General features: G+C 42.1%; 2 protein-coding genes across 3 annotated transcripts in view; one reads left to right on the top strand and one right to left on the bottom strand.

The window, feature by feature from the left end:
* The window catches only part of LOC117352133, a 1,164,809-nt gene that overhangs the window by 58,050 nt on the left and 1,091,951 nt on the right, over window positions 1–14,808 (top strand). The gene's annotated exons all lie outside the window — the stretch shown is intronic.
* The window catches only part of MUC5AC (mucin 5AC, oligomeric mucus/gel-forming), a 136,361-nt gene that overhangs the window by 2,529 nt on the left and 119,024 nt on the right, over window positions 1–14,808 (bottom strand). For both annotated transcript variants that reach the window (XM_033928249.1, XM_033928250.1), the window contains 9 exons: window positions 13,502–13,630; window positions 13,297–13,395; window positions 11,527–11,655; window positions 11,281–11,376; window positions 8,948–9,076; window positions 7,193–7,291; window positions 5,303–5,431; window positions 948–1,002; window positions 741–849 (listed from right to left, as the gene is read on the bottom strand). In XM_033928249.1, the coding sequence (XP_033784140.1) occupies window positions 741–849; window positions 948–1,002; window positions 5,303–5,431; window positions 7,193–7,291; window positions 8,948–9,076; window positions 11,281–11,376; window positions 11,527–11,655; window positions 13,297–13,395; window positions 13,502–13,630 (974 nt within the window). The remainder of the gene's footprint in view (window positions 1–740; window positions 850–947; window positions 1,003–5,302; window positions 5,432–7,192; window positions 7,292–8,947; window positions 9,077–11,280; window positions 11,377–11,526; window positions 11,656–13,296; window positions 13,396–13,501; window positions 13,631–14,808) is intronic.

Below are 14,808 nucleotides of genomic sequence, written 5' to 3'. Positions count from 1 at the left end.
CTGAAAAGGTCATTGCGCTCTGAAAATTCTGAACTGCTGAATCCAAAATACATGGAAACCAACACAATGACTTTTCATGAGAAGGAGTAAAACTGTAGAATTCCCTTGTTGGCCAAATGCGGAAATGTAGTGATAGGGGTGTATTTAGAAAGCTACTTAAAACACAATTGTTTAAACACGTTTCTTTAAGTAGTGATGTTCCCTGTTTGCTGATTTTCTGAAAGAATTGAACTGATTTTGTGTTTATTTGTTGTAAAATTTTTAGAAATGTAATATTTTTTGTAAACCATTTTGGTTTAAAACGGTATCGAAATGTTTAAAATAAAAATAAATAAAAATCAGCCCTATTGTCTGCTGCCTGTTACTTCACCCAAAGAATACACTTCTCCCTCCGTATTCGTTGTGATAGGGATTAACAGAACCGCAAATATAGAAAAAACGCAAATAACTTTTTCATGTGTTATTCACTGTTTTCTATTTAAAACCATCGTGAATATAGTGAAACCGCGAATAACCTGGTCGGAGACCTGGTCTGTTCTTGAAGGAGAGGCAAAACACGGTGAAGAAAGTGCTGGGAATCAGCGATTTCTCTATGCAAGCTGATGTAATTGGGGGGAGGAGCTAGCAAGCTAAAAACCGTGAATAATCGAAACCACGAATGCTGACACCGCAAATATGGAGGTTGAAGTATACATGACTTGATGCCACAAAGCCAATCAGGCTCAGGTAAACATACTTACACAGAGGAGGTCCCGCAGGAGCCTTCACAGTAAGCTAACTCTACTGGTTCAGAAGACTGGCATAGGCCGGATTTGATCACAGTGGATTTCTTTCGAAGTTTGCAAGCGCCTGTAGTTATTAGGGTAAAAACACAAATTAGAAATTAGATTGAAATAATATAAGCATGAAATACACCGAGTTGTATACGCCACAGTCGTTTTACTCACTTTCTTTCTGTACACAAATCTGGCAGCATCCGTCCTCTGTCTTCTGAACCGAACCCTGTGCAGTACAAAGAACATGGCATAGGTAAGAATTCATAAGCTGTGTTATGCGAGGTCATGTTTTCTGTATTCACCGGCAGGTGTGGTGGTCATGGAGTAGTCATGTTTGAGAGAGTCATATCAGGGCACCATTGCATATTATGAAACAGAACATTTCTAGGAGGGCAATAACTGGTAACTAGAGCTATTCCCATCTTCTATGCGGTGAAACATCCAACTAAGTAGAGTGGAACGCCTATTATTTAAACTCCAATTATCTCGATGTCCGGTGCTGGTGTTTTGTGTTTAAATGCGAAAGTATGGTAGTGTATATTGTACTGTACAATTATGTAGAAAATTAGATTATGTAGAAAATTTGACAAAAAACTGTGTGCTATGCAGTGGTGTAGCTATGGATGGGCTTGAGTTGGCCCAGGCCCACCCAGCAACAGTGACTCATTCCCCTCCGTCAGTGACCTGACATCCTTCCCAGTGAACCTCGGAGGCTCCCAGCAGCAGTTCATTCTCACAGCCTGTGCTGGCCTCTGCAGGCCCGCAGGAAATGATATCAGTGAGAGCGGGAACAGGACAGAGGAAAGCCCTGCCTTTACCTCCCAACTCCCATGAGGAAAAGTTTCTACAGTACAATGCTGTGTTTGTTTGGTTTTTCTCCAAACAAGAAAGGATTGTTTTGTCATTAAAAGGCAAAACGGTCATTGTGGAGAAGTTAAAAAGGGAATGTCAGGAAAAAAATTAGCAGAAGAATATGGTTTAGGAACATCAACAATAGCCAACATAAAAAGACAAAGTGATGCTATTGTCAACTATGTTTCTGCCCTTGAAAAAGAAGAAGGGAGTTGTTCCAGAAAAGCCATGAAAAGGGCAACTAATGAACAGGTAGATAAAGCTCTAGATTAATGTTTTTTGCAAAAAAGATCGTTGGGCCATCCAATTTCTGGGCCGATATTAGCTGAAAAGGCAATGTTTTTCAACCAGCAATTTCATAGAGTTCCTGGCTTTGAAATTTTAAACAACGCCATGGAATCGAGCAGAGTGAAATTCATGGTGAAAAACGTTCTGCAAATTTATCCAAAGTTCTTGACTTTCTTATCCAATTTAATGACATTATCAGAAACCTATGATCCTGATTTGTGCCTATAATGCAGACGAAACAGGTCCGAATTAGAAATCACTTCCCAGTATATCTCTGGTTACTCGTAAGGAGCTCCTGGGTCCAAGTCTTAAGGAGCTCTTGTACAGCGAAAGATTAGAGAAACTGGGCCTCTTCTCCCTCGAACAGAGGAGATTGAGAGGGGACATGATCGAAACATTCAAGGTACTGAAGGGGATAGACTTAGTAGACAAGGACAGGTTGTTCATCATCTCCAGGGTAGGGAGAACGAGAGGGCACTCTCTAAAGTTGAAAGGGGATAGATTCCGTACGAACGTAAGGAAGTTCTTCTTCACCCAGAGAGTGGCAGAAAACTGGAACGCTCTTCCGGAGTCTGTTATAAGGGAAAACACCCTCCAGGGATTTAAGACAAAGTTGGATGGATTCCTATTGAACCAAAACGTAAGCAGGTAGGACTAGTTTCAGTTAGGGCACTGGTCTTTGACCTAAGGGCCGCCATGGGAGCGGACTGCTGGGCACCATGGACCCAGCAGCGGCAATTCTTATGTTCTTAAGTCATCCAAAGAACGTGTCACACTGTTGGTGGGGGGGGGGGGGGGGGGGGGGGAAATGCAACAAAGTCATAAGTTGAAGTCATTGCTAATTGGTAAATCTAAAACCCTTGTGCTTTCAAAAATGTACATAAGCTCAGTGGTGGTGCCCCACCCCTGCCCTCTTCTCTGCTCCCCCCCCACCTCCACACATCCCTTCCCCAACCCCTGCTGCCACCCGCATGCCGTTTCCCTTCCCCTGTACCTCTGTAATGGTCCTGACGTGAGCAGCAACCCCCAACCTGTCGCACCAGACTCTGCTCTTCCTCTGACGTCACTCACTAGGGACGGTTCCAGGAAGTGATGTCAGAGGAAGAGCTGATGCTGGCATGACAGCAGGTTAGGGGTTGCTGCTTGCACAAGGAATGTTACAGAGGTATGGGGGAAGGGAAGTGGCATGCATGCATGGCAGTGGGGGAGCGGCGCCCGAGGTAGAACACCCCCCCTCGTCCTCCACTACTACTACGTTGCTGCATAAGCTACCACTATTATACAGAACTCCCCAGAAAGCCTGGATGAATTGTGAAATTTTCCTCAACTGGTACGATAGCTGTGAAAAGATTTCAGCTTCATACAGGAAAAGGACATGCCATTTTATTGTTGGACAATGCACCATCACATCCTATGGCTGAAAGCTTAGAGTGAGAGGAAGGTGGGTTCAAAGTGCTTTTTCTTCCTCCAAAAGTGACATCATCTATTTAGGAGCACTCAAAAAAATTCTAAGGAAATTAAGGATAATTCAGAATACAGCTGTTTGATTGATTTTTGGTTTAAAAAGAACGACCATATTATCGTTTACTTCATTGGCTGCGTTTGGAGGCAAGAGTTATTCAAATTTTCCTGTATCTGCTTTAAGCTTTTATCGGGATTGTCTCCAGCTTGCCTTCTTCCTCATTTTGTGTTGCATAGACCTTCAAGAGAAACTAGAAACTTCTACTTATTTGCTTATCCCAAAATTAATGGGTATAGATAGGACCCTAGCATTTCAAGCTGGTAGGCAACAATCTTGGTTAGGTAAATGTATCCAGCAAGCTATGTTATCCTATTGCAGTTTTTGGAAATTAATTAAGACCATTTTGTTCGATAAGTTTATTACTTAATGAGAGTTTTATTATTGAAATTCTATTTTACAAATATTTGCATTTTTTACTGTATTATTGTATTTCGCTGATTGGCCAGCTCTTTTTAGTGTAAACCTCCTAGAACTTTTGGTTATGGCGGTATAAAAGAATAAAGTTATTATTATTATTATTATTAATTCAGCCAATGGATCTAGGAGTTGTTGTTTCCTTGAAATGACTTTACAGGAAACAATTGTTACAGAAACTTCTGTTGGCCGATACTGATGATGAGTGTGGCATGATCTCATTCATAAAAAAATTGAATATTAAAGATTGTTCATACATGTTTGCTGGTGCTTGGAAATTAGTTAAAAAACAAACCCCCAAAAAATGCAAGGAACATTATTCTAAACAAATCAGAAAGGCATGGAGAAGGGGAAGATGAAGATGTCCTTAAAAACATCACAAAGGATGTTCTACAGGCTCCTGGATGTTCTGATTGTGATGTAGAGAATGTCAGTGAATAGATATGCAGGGATGCTAATGGTTCAGGGTATCAGATCATTAACAGATGATGAAATTGTGAAATCAGTACAAGTCGAGGAACAGGAGGAATCAGAAACTGATGACGACCAGCAGGTTACTGCTGATGTAGGACCAACACATGCAGAAACCTTTGAATGTTTAAATATAGCAATGACTTGGCTTAAAAAAGCAGGAAGAGGGCAGTGTGACCCAGCTCCTTTGTCTGAAAAGCCTATGTGATCCTACGGCACAGAAACGAAAATCAGCACTGAAGTAATTAAGAATTACTTCTTTTACATAGAAATACAATAGAATATGTACTACAAATACAGTTCTGTACTGTATTTGGTATTTTCCCTTTTGTTGTTGAAAATAGTACTGAAAATAAAAAATAATGTTCAACATTTAATCTAATCTAATCTAATCCTTAGGTTTGTATACCGCATCATCTCCACGTTCGTAGAGCTCGACGCACAGAATATACAGGTATGCTCTGTTCAAAAACCTACTGTAGGTTCAATCAGTAGTATATGTACTACAAATATAGCACTGTTGCCAGAGGTTGTGGTAAGAGCGGGAAGCTGGTTTTAAGAAAGGTTTGGACAAGTTCCTGGAGGAAAAGTCCATAGTCTGTTATTGAGAGAGACATGGGGGAAGCCATTGCTTGCCCTGGATTGGTAGTATGGAATATTGCTACTCCTTGGGTTTTGGCCAGGTACTAGTGACCTGGATTGGCCACAGTGAGAACGGGCTACTGGGCTTGATGAACCATTGGTCTGACCCAGTATGGCTATTCTTAGGTTCTTATGTAATGTGGAATGTATGCTAATATTTCTGAAATCTAAAATGTAAAGTGAAAATTCACTCTTGATGGAGACTCAAGGAGTGAGGGGGAGTGTTGACAACTTGATTTTGTAATCAAAGGAGTGTAAGATATTAGAGTAGGGTGAAAACCTCAGCGCTGGGTTAAAGATGGCATAACATTTAAAATATATGTTAAAAGGAACATACTGGTATACAGTCTTCAAGGTTAAAGGCTGGACATGTTTTCTTCCAGGTGACGATAACAAATTGATCCTTGAATTCCTCACATTCATAGTAGACACACTTATCTCCGGGTGGGCTCCAGATCTGTCCAGGCTGAAATTAAGAATTTAACATTTCATGAAAATCCCTACAAATCCATGAATTATTTCCTTTGTACAATTGAGCATCATTGTTTACCCAGCCTCCCCTTTTACAAAACCAGTTTTTAGTGCAGGCCGGCACGTTGAATGTTCTACGCTGCTCCAGACACTCGTAGAGTCCCTATGAGTATCGGGTGCCATGCAGAACATCCAGTGCACTAAAAACTGCTATTCTGGTTTTGTAAAAGGGGAGGGGGGATTAGTAACAAGCTGACTAATTTTAGTAAATGCATTATATTTATATTCTATATTTTCAAGTTTATTACTATAAACTATGATGTGGCATAGAATCCAGATTGAACATTATTTTTTCACTTCACTGCGAGGTAGCGGCGTCTCCCGCTGTTGTCTTTTGGCAGCACTTCGGGCCCAGTTTTGGCCTGATGACCTTTTGCAATTATCATTAAAACTTCTTCATCTCCCAAGGAAGCTCTTCTTAGAGCGAAGCGGAGCAAAGCAAAGCTGAGCGTTTATTGTATTTACCATCATATACAGCCGGGATGTTCAACCTGCGGCCCCGTGAAGTATTTTGGGCAGCCCCGGTCGAGGGCGATGCAGTGTTTTCCTCTGCTGCCCCCGGGTGTTTACCGTCTTGCCGGCTCCCTCCTCTGTCTTGCTGCAGCATTTGCACGTTTGTGCGGCCCCAGAAACATTTTTTTCAGCCAATGCGGCCCAGGGAAGCCAAAAGGTTGGACACCCCTGATATACAGCTACAAGTTGCCCTGGGTCCCAGATAAAAAGCTAAATATTCCATGCTTTATAAGGTTATATGCCACCTATTCGGTGATGCATATTTTTCCAGGTGCAATATTTGATAGGTTGCCTTACTTTTTGGTATATTAAAATCAGCCAATTAAATTAGAAATTACTAATCTAAAGATTATTAGAGTGAAAAAGAAATATGACTTTTTGAACCAGTGATTAAGTCCTCCTGTTTGGATATATTCTTTTTTCAGCTGGATGTGAACACTTGAGGTTCTTTTGTCATCATCTGAAAAGAATTTCTTCTTATTTTCATCTCACCAGGAGGTTTATTGGTCCTAGGACTTTATATTTTGAGGTATTGTTGTTTTAATTTAAAAAGGCAAGGCTTACTTTCCTAAATTAAACTTGAACAGGTGATAATGACAGGTATATATAGCCCAGCAAAATGTTTGGAAGACCTGGTTGGTTAAGATTGGTAGTGCTCTAGAGCAGGGGTCTCCAAAGTATGTCCCGTAGGGCAACATCTGGCTCGTGATATGATTTTATCTGTCCCGCGGAAGAATTGTCAGGAAATGCGTCAATATGATTAATTTTTCAATGAGAATCCACAAAACAAAAACAAAAACACGGGGTGTTGATAGATTTCAAATGCATTAATTAAAATTGTGTTCAAAATATATCGATATTACATTTTATGTTAATATTAATATTATTCACAACTTTATTTAATACTGAATCATAATGGTACACTTTGTGGCATTTCTTCGTACTTGTTCGGCCTCGATCGACAGTGTCAATTCATGGCTTGTGCAGATGAGGACAGAGGTTGCAGGAATGGGGCAGGGACGGGAAAATGAGTTCCCTCGGGGACGGGGAAAAATTTGTCCCCTTGTCATTCTCTACTGGTAGCTGCAGATGAATAATTGCTTTGAATATTGGTTCATCAGTGACTGCCCCAAACCCATTCTAATTGACTGAAAATAGAGCTGAAAAGAAGTGGCGGAAAGACCTGGATAACGTGAGTAGTGTTGTCCTTCATCTGCAATGGACAAGCCACCTGGACACAATGGCTGCAGCACTCGCCAGGTTTCTGCTTAAGCACATAGCCCTGTGATTAAAAATAAAACAAAAAAAGATATATTATAAAGACATAGGGAATGTACAGGATTTAAAACTGACACAAGCGATCCGTTTAATCTAATATAATAAAGAGCTAGCCGCGCATGCGCACTCCTATTTGCGTGTTCTGTGCGCTGTAGGTCTGTGGCCGAAGGAGTGCGCATGGACGCTAATACGTCACCAGCCTATCGCCTCCACAAGCCGGACCGCAGCCAGACGACGATCTCCGTTCCTCCTGCCGCCGCCGATCTCCGTTCCTCCTTTGCCGCCCACCCCCTTCTCTTCCCGCGGACCCGAATGGCGATTCCAGGAGCATGTGCATCAGTCTTCACACGCTGCTTCGGGCCCTTCTACTGCCCTGATTTGCTCTGCCACGTCTCTGATGATGTCATCAGGGACGTGCCAGAGTAAATCAGGGCAGTAGAAAGGCCTGAAGCAGCGTGTGGAGACTGATGCAAGCGCTGCTAGAATCACCACCTTTGTAGTCCGGACTGCGGGAAGGGAAAGGGGGGGGGGTAGAGGAAACGCTAATGCTGTTGCACAGGGAACTGGTGGGTGGGGGGAGGGAAATGGAGGGGAAGGGAATGCTGCTTTGGACAGACAGACAGAGAGAGGAAGGGAAACACAAAGAAAATAAGAAAGACACAGGGGCAGGTGCACAGGGAATTGGTGTGGGGGGAGGGAAATGGAGGGGGATGGAATGCTGCTTTGGACAGACAGAGAGAGGAAGGGAAACACAAAGAAAATAAGAAAGACACAGGGGCAGGTGCACAGGGAACTGGTGTGGGGGGAGGGAAATGGAGGGGGATGGAATGCTGCTTTGGACAGACAGACAGAGAGAGGAAGGGAAACACAAAGAAAATAAGAAAGACACAGGGGCAGGTGCACAGGGAACTGGTGTGGGGGGAGGGAAATGGAGGGGGATGGAATGCTGCTTTGGACAGACAGACAGAGAGAGGAAGGGAAACAGAAAGAAAAGAAGAAAGACACAGGGTCAGGGAAATACACAGAAAGACAGACAGGCAAAGGGGGCCAGGGTCAGAGACACACAGACAGAAAGGACAGCGGGAGCCGCGTCAGGAGGGGTGCGGGATGCGGCAGTGGGAACTTTTCCAATGGGTGCAACTGGGCGGCTGTCGGGAACCTCTGATCAGGGGCAGAGCAAGGTAAGAGTATCATAGGGATAAGAAGGAGGAGGGAGGATAAAAAAGGAAGGGATGCCTACTGCTGGACAGGGGGAGAAGGAAAGAGATGCTGATGGACAGGGGAGGTGAAGAAAAAGGAACGGAGGACTAATGTTGGACAGGGAGAGAAGGAAAGAGGTGCTGCTGGACAGGGAGGAGGTAAAACAAAGGGAGAAGGGCTGCTGCTGCATAAGGCGAGCAGTGAAGGGGTGGTGGTGGACACAGTGGAGGTAAAAGGAAGGGAAAATGGACAGGGGGAGCAGGCAAGGGGTGGTGATGGACAGCCAAGGAAAAAGAAAGGCAGAAAGAAAGAAAGCGGCTAAGGAGAGAGAGAAAGAAAGACACACACACACACATATGTTCTAGCACCCGTTAATGTAACGGGCTTAAAGACTAGTATTGTAGAATTATCCCCGGGTCACCATTCATCTAATCACAAAAATTGTTACTCAGAAACATACAGGCTTGCAGGTCTTTTCGTCGTCATCTGGGCATACTCTTTTCAAAGTGCTAAGAACAAACTGATCTTCAATTTCTTCACACTCGTAGGAGACACAGTTATCAGCAGGTGGATTCCAGACTTCTCCAGGCTGAAATTAAGATATGAGAGAAAATAAAGCTTTCGACTGGCAGTTGTGAGCACATGGAGTCTGATAATAAGATTATTTGGAAGGCGTTATCCCACGAGTATCCATACAAGCAATGGTTATAGGTCCATGACAGAGAAATTAACGGAGGGTTTACCGAGAAAATAAAGGTATATATGAGATACGTGAATGAATCTGCCAGACCAAATATTAGCATTTTATATTGCAGACACTAGTGGATTTTATTCCTAATAGAAATGTTAACCTAGAGGGATTTTAGATTAGCAAATTGCTTTCAAGGTAATGTGGTATCTTTTTATCTCCTAAAGGCTTACAATATAAGTGCCCAGTATTTAATATGATTTTCAAGCTCTTGCCTGGATAAGTTGTACCGACCAGATCATCCCTGGATTTTCAGCAGTATCTATTCAGATAGTGCTACTGAAATCTGGAGTGAGCACCATGGAGGTAGATTCAGTAAACTGTGCCCGAAGTTAGGTGCCAGAAAGATCTGTGCTATGCCTGTATTCTGCAAAGGGCGCCCTGCGTTCAACGACTTTTACAGAATACTGGCTTAATTTAGATCTTGTGAGTGAGCACTTAGAGCTGCCCAAAACTGGTGTAAATGATGACATCTAACTAACCATAATTTTACAAACGCATTGCGCAGGTTTTAGCACCGGTAGCAGCGGTAAGTTTTGATCTGCTGATCTTAGGGTCCGAGAAGGACAGAGAGGGATGATAAGTTTGTCAAGAAAAGATGGAAGACATGAGAGTTTGATTTTGAAAACCAGCATTAAGGTTTTATAAGTGATACGGTGCGTGATGGGTAACCAATGGGCTTCTTTCAGGAGAGGAGTAACATGATCATATTTTCCTACTTTATGTATTAGTTTGATTGCTGTATTTTGTATGAGCTGCAGGCAACGTAGTTCTTTTTGTGGGAGTCCATTATATAGAGAGTTACAGTAGTCTAGATGGGAGATAACCAGTGAGTGCACGAGGGTTATGATTGCATTAGTTTCAAGGATTGAAGTTATGGAGCAGATGAGCCTAAGTTTGTAAAAGCAAGTTTTTACTACGGAGCTTATCTGGTTGTGGAAGGTTAAGTCTTTGTCTATGGTTACTCCGAGTAGTTTTATTTTTGGTTCAATTTTTACTGAGCAGGATTTAATGAAGATTTTTCCGGTTATTGTTTCGTTGTTCCCGATTGGGAAGAGTATACCACAGGATTTATTGATGTTAAAGGAAAGTTTGTTTATTTGGAGCCAATCACTGATTTATATATCGTATAAGCCTTACGGTTCTTTGCAGTTTACAAAAGACGTAAGACTGACCAAAGTCAGTGAGTTACAACATAAGAGGTAACGTTGGCTAACACATTTATAATGGTTAGCAATTAGAGTTGGCAAGGAGGTAGATCAGGGCAGTTGGCCATGTGGACGGTATTACATGGTACATTGCTGCTGTATGTGTGCCCGCTGTGCCCACCATCTGCCAATAACTTCCAGGAACTGCTGACTGTCCCTGATAAAGGCTGGCACTGACTATGCCGGCACAAATCAGCCAGTGGCTGTCACTCCTGAATTCTACAAATGGCACCCAAAAGTTGAAAGACGTGTGTCCAACTGAATTGGCTCACAATCCAATTAGTGACGAATATTGGGCGCTAAGTGGCATTCCTGTGCACCAATTTGGAATTTAGCAAACATCTTGCTGCATGCTGTTCTCTAATGATGTGGGCCCAATTCCCATAGCGTGCAACCCAAATGGTGGTGTGGCTACAGGGGGAGCATGGGTAGGTCAGGGGCGTTCCCAAAAATTTGCACTCAGTGTTATAGAATACCAGAGATGTGCACCCAAATTGGGTGCGGAGAATTACACCTGGTTTCAGCAAATGAAGTCCTGGTGCCCAAATCTGGGTGCTGAAATTGGCACACACTGCTATTCTATGATGGGAGAGTGTGGGGCAGTGGTTAGAGCTACAGCCTCAGCACTCTGCACTGCCCCTGTGACCCTGGGCAAGTCACTTAATCCCTCCCCCCCCCCCCTTGACCCAGGTACATTAGATAGACAGGGGAAAATGCTTGAGTACCTGAATCAATTCATGTAAACTGTTCTGAGCTCCCCTGGGAGAATGATATAGACAATTGAATAAATAAAATAAATGAATGGCTAGTTTCCCAGTTGCATTAATATGGAGGTACCTGGAGCACTTGTGTGGTATTGTCCATCTGCATGATACATGCCACCTGTACACATTTGCCACAGCACTCGCCGGCTACCTTTTTGTACTCAAAACCCTGTAATAAAGCAATGAGTAAGACAGTGTCATTGGTCTGCTCAGGTACCAACAAAGACATGTCATCCGTTGAGCTCCAAGTCTACCACCCTCCACCATTACAACATTCATTCCATCACAGTCAATTGACATTCCTGTATAAAGAACGTACAGTCTCGCAGTCCTGTTGGCTAGAGACCAAGCATTTGCTTGTCACTGTATTTGTGATGAACTGTCCATTGATGTGTTCACATGTGTAATAGGTACACTTATTGCCAGGTAAGTACCAGATTTCTCCAGGCTGAAATTAATGAAAAATAAAGCATTATATATTTTCTGTGCTAAAACATGTGAAAATATTGTCCACATCATTTCATTCCTAACTCTTGAAGGTGAATTATCAAGTGAACATTTCCTCTCTGCTGCCCATCAGATGAATACTTAGACCACAACTCTGCCTTACTGTTTTTTGTTTTTTTTTAAATTCACCTCACAAATAAAGATGTGTGAATAGTTTAAAATCGAACTAGAAAAGGGAGATTTCAACCTTGAACAGGTTTGATGGAACTTTTGATTTCACCCAGATCCTTTCAGGGAATCTGCCAAATTTTCCCCTACAAAGCTAGGTGAAATTCAATACAAAATTCAAAATTTCTAAATGGTCTACTTTGAGCTTTCTGAAAATGCAAAAACTATTCTGGATGTCTGGGATTTTTCTTTCTGATTTCTAAGAAATGCAGACTTCCAGTGAGAAAGTCAAAATGGAGGATGAAATAAGTATAAGACAAATTTTCCAAACTATTTAACAACAGTGTTACCATATTCTGAACCTAACTTGACCACCAGTCTCTGTTCCCTACAAGGATGCATTTCAGGTAACTCATATTGGCACGAAATAAGGTTCAAGATTTAAGAACATAAGAAAAGCCAGGGTGATTTGGACCAGGAGCCATTAAGCCAGTCTGTGTCATAAGTACCTAGAAGATCCCAGAAAGTAAATTACTTTTTCGTAGCTCATTTCAAGGAATAAGCAATGGTTTTCCCACATCCTCCAACTTAAAGTGCGTTCCCAGATTCCTGTCATGAAACTATTCGAGGTATACACAGGATCAGTGACAGTTATATTTAGAAACTCCTTTAACTTGCTAGGTTCATGTTTAGATGTGCTGTTTTAATAATAATAATAATAATAATAACAGTTTATATACCGCAATACCATTAAGTTCTATGCGGTTTACAAAAGATTAGTGGAGTACAAGTTGAGTTGACGTACAAGTTGAATTAACTTAAGGGATGTGGGGAACAATGGGGAGAAAGGGCAAGGGAGGGGAAAGAGGGAAGTGGGTCAACTGTCTAGGTATTTCTGGAATAGGTGGGTTTTGAGGTGTTTCCTGAATACCTCATAAGTGGTGGGCAATAGGAGTTGTTCTAGGTCTTTACCCCATAGAGCAGCCTGATGTGAGAGAAGATGCTCATGGTGTTTTTTTAGTTTGCATCCTCTAACCGGGGGAGAAACGAAGTGCGAGTGGGAACTTCTCTTGTGTTTGTTGGCTGAGAAGGAGAATAGGTCAGTGATGTATTTAGGGGTTAGACCATAGAAAACTTTAAAACAGAGGCAGGCGAATTTAAACTTTACACGAGTTTTATCTTTTTTTTTTTTTTTTTTGTATTTGTTTCTTAACTTATTAGAACTTTTTTTTCATTTTTTTCTTTTTCTTTTTTCCCAATTCTTTATTCATTTTTTCATCTTACATCAAGGGTACAATATTACATCAATTGAATCATACACATCACTCGAAAATCTTTCTATTATCATCTTAAATATATAAATTAACCCCCTCCCCCACCCACCCTTTCCACAAATATTGCAATCAAAAATGTCATACATGTGTTATATTCATAAATATTTTTTCATTGTATGAGAACTATAGGCATTGCGTACCCGGAGCACTTTCACGTTCTCATTCTCTGTTTTCACTATACAAGCCACTTGGACGCATTCTCCACAGCACTGCTCGGCTTTTTTCGTATATTCAAAACCCTGTGGATAAACAATATAAAAGAAACGGCATTGTATTGTCTGCACTGTAATATTATTCACCTGGCTCTGAGCCTTGAATAATGAGACATGTTAAGGAGAAACTCACTGGCTGACACTCCTGCTCACAGCTAATAGGTTGACATTGAACACGATGTAATTTGGTATTTGAATCTATCTCATCACTACAATCACACTCTTCACAGCTTCCTTTCGTTACAGGAATGGGTGTTCCAGGCTGTGAGAAATCAATAAAAGAAAGGTCATTTTTGACACATTGAGATTGCTTTGTGCAAAGTTGAGTGATCTTGATCCACAGGCTCATACGGCCCGAGCAGAGTTTAGAAAAGGTGCAGAGGAAATACAGAGGCAGCAAGACAGGTGCAGAGCAGAAACCATCTAAGCCAGGGGTAGGGAACTCCGGTCCTCGAGAGCCGTATTCCAGTCGGGTTTTCAGAATTTCCCCAACGAATGGGAAAATCCCTTCTCTTCAGAATCACAGGTCTTTGGAACGACCTTACTACCCCGCTGCGTAACCTGGGCTCCCTCCAATTATTCCGCAAGCAACTGAAAACCTGGCTTTTCACTAAAATGTAATTCTATCCCTCTTTACTCTTCTCTTCTATATATAAGTTCATGTAAACCTTTTTTTTCCTTCTCTTCCTATATTTTAAGTTCTTGTAAACCGTGGAGATGATGCGGTATATAAACTTAAGGTTTAGTTTAGTTTAGAATATGCATTGAAAGCAGTGCATGCACATAGATCTCATGCATATTCATTGGGGGAATCCCGAAAATCCGACTGGAATACGGCTCTCGAGGACCGGAGTTCCCTACCCCTGATCTAAGCCATTGTGCAGTGGCGTAGCGAGGGTGACAGGCACTTGGGACGGTGGCGCCCCTCTCCCGCCCTCGTCTCTGTCCCTCCGTCCCTTCCCCCGATCCCGCATGCGTATATTGTTTCTATCTTTGTTGGGTAAACTGAATGAACAGTTCTTTATCTGCTGTTATTTACTATGTTACTTTCCACTAAGTTCAGCATGAAGAAATAAATTCTGGTTAGCCAGAGTAGATTGCTGAACAGCAACGTTATTTCTCATGGTAATGCAGCATCTTTTCTTGTACTTGGCAACGGCAGGAGGGGAAGAAGGGGTCCTGAGTAGATAGAAGAAATATGAGGGGGTGCTGAAACGTTCTCGGCCCAACCATGAAGAGAATGACGTGGATACGGTTCAATCAATGATCTGAAACAATGTCAAAATATAGAATTTCGTTTCTGCAAATTGGCACTTAACGAAATAAGATAACATTCTTTTCAGCTACAGTGGCAAAATAACGCCCAGAATTTAGGAGGTTGGTCGATTGGGCTGAGAACTGTTCAGCACCCTCTCATATAGGACAACCAAGCCATTGTGA

This window comes from Geotrypetes seraphini, chromosome 19 (genome assembly GCF_902459505.1).
Source record: "Geotrypetes seraphini chromosome 19, aGeoSer1.1, whole genome shotgun sequence".
In the NCBI taxonomy this organism is placed as follows: Eukaryota; Metazoa; Chordata; class Amphibia; order Gymnophiona; family Dermophiidae; genus Geotrypetes; species Geotrypetes seraphini.
This window is presented reverse-complemented; position numbering and strand designations above follow the sequence as displayed.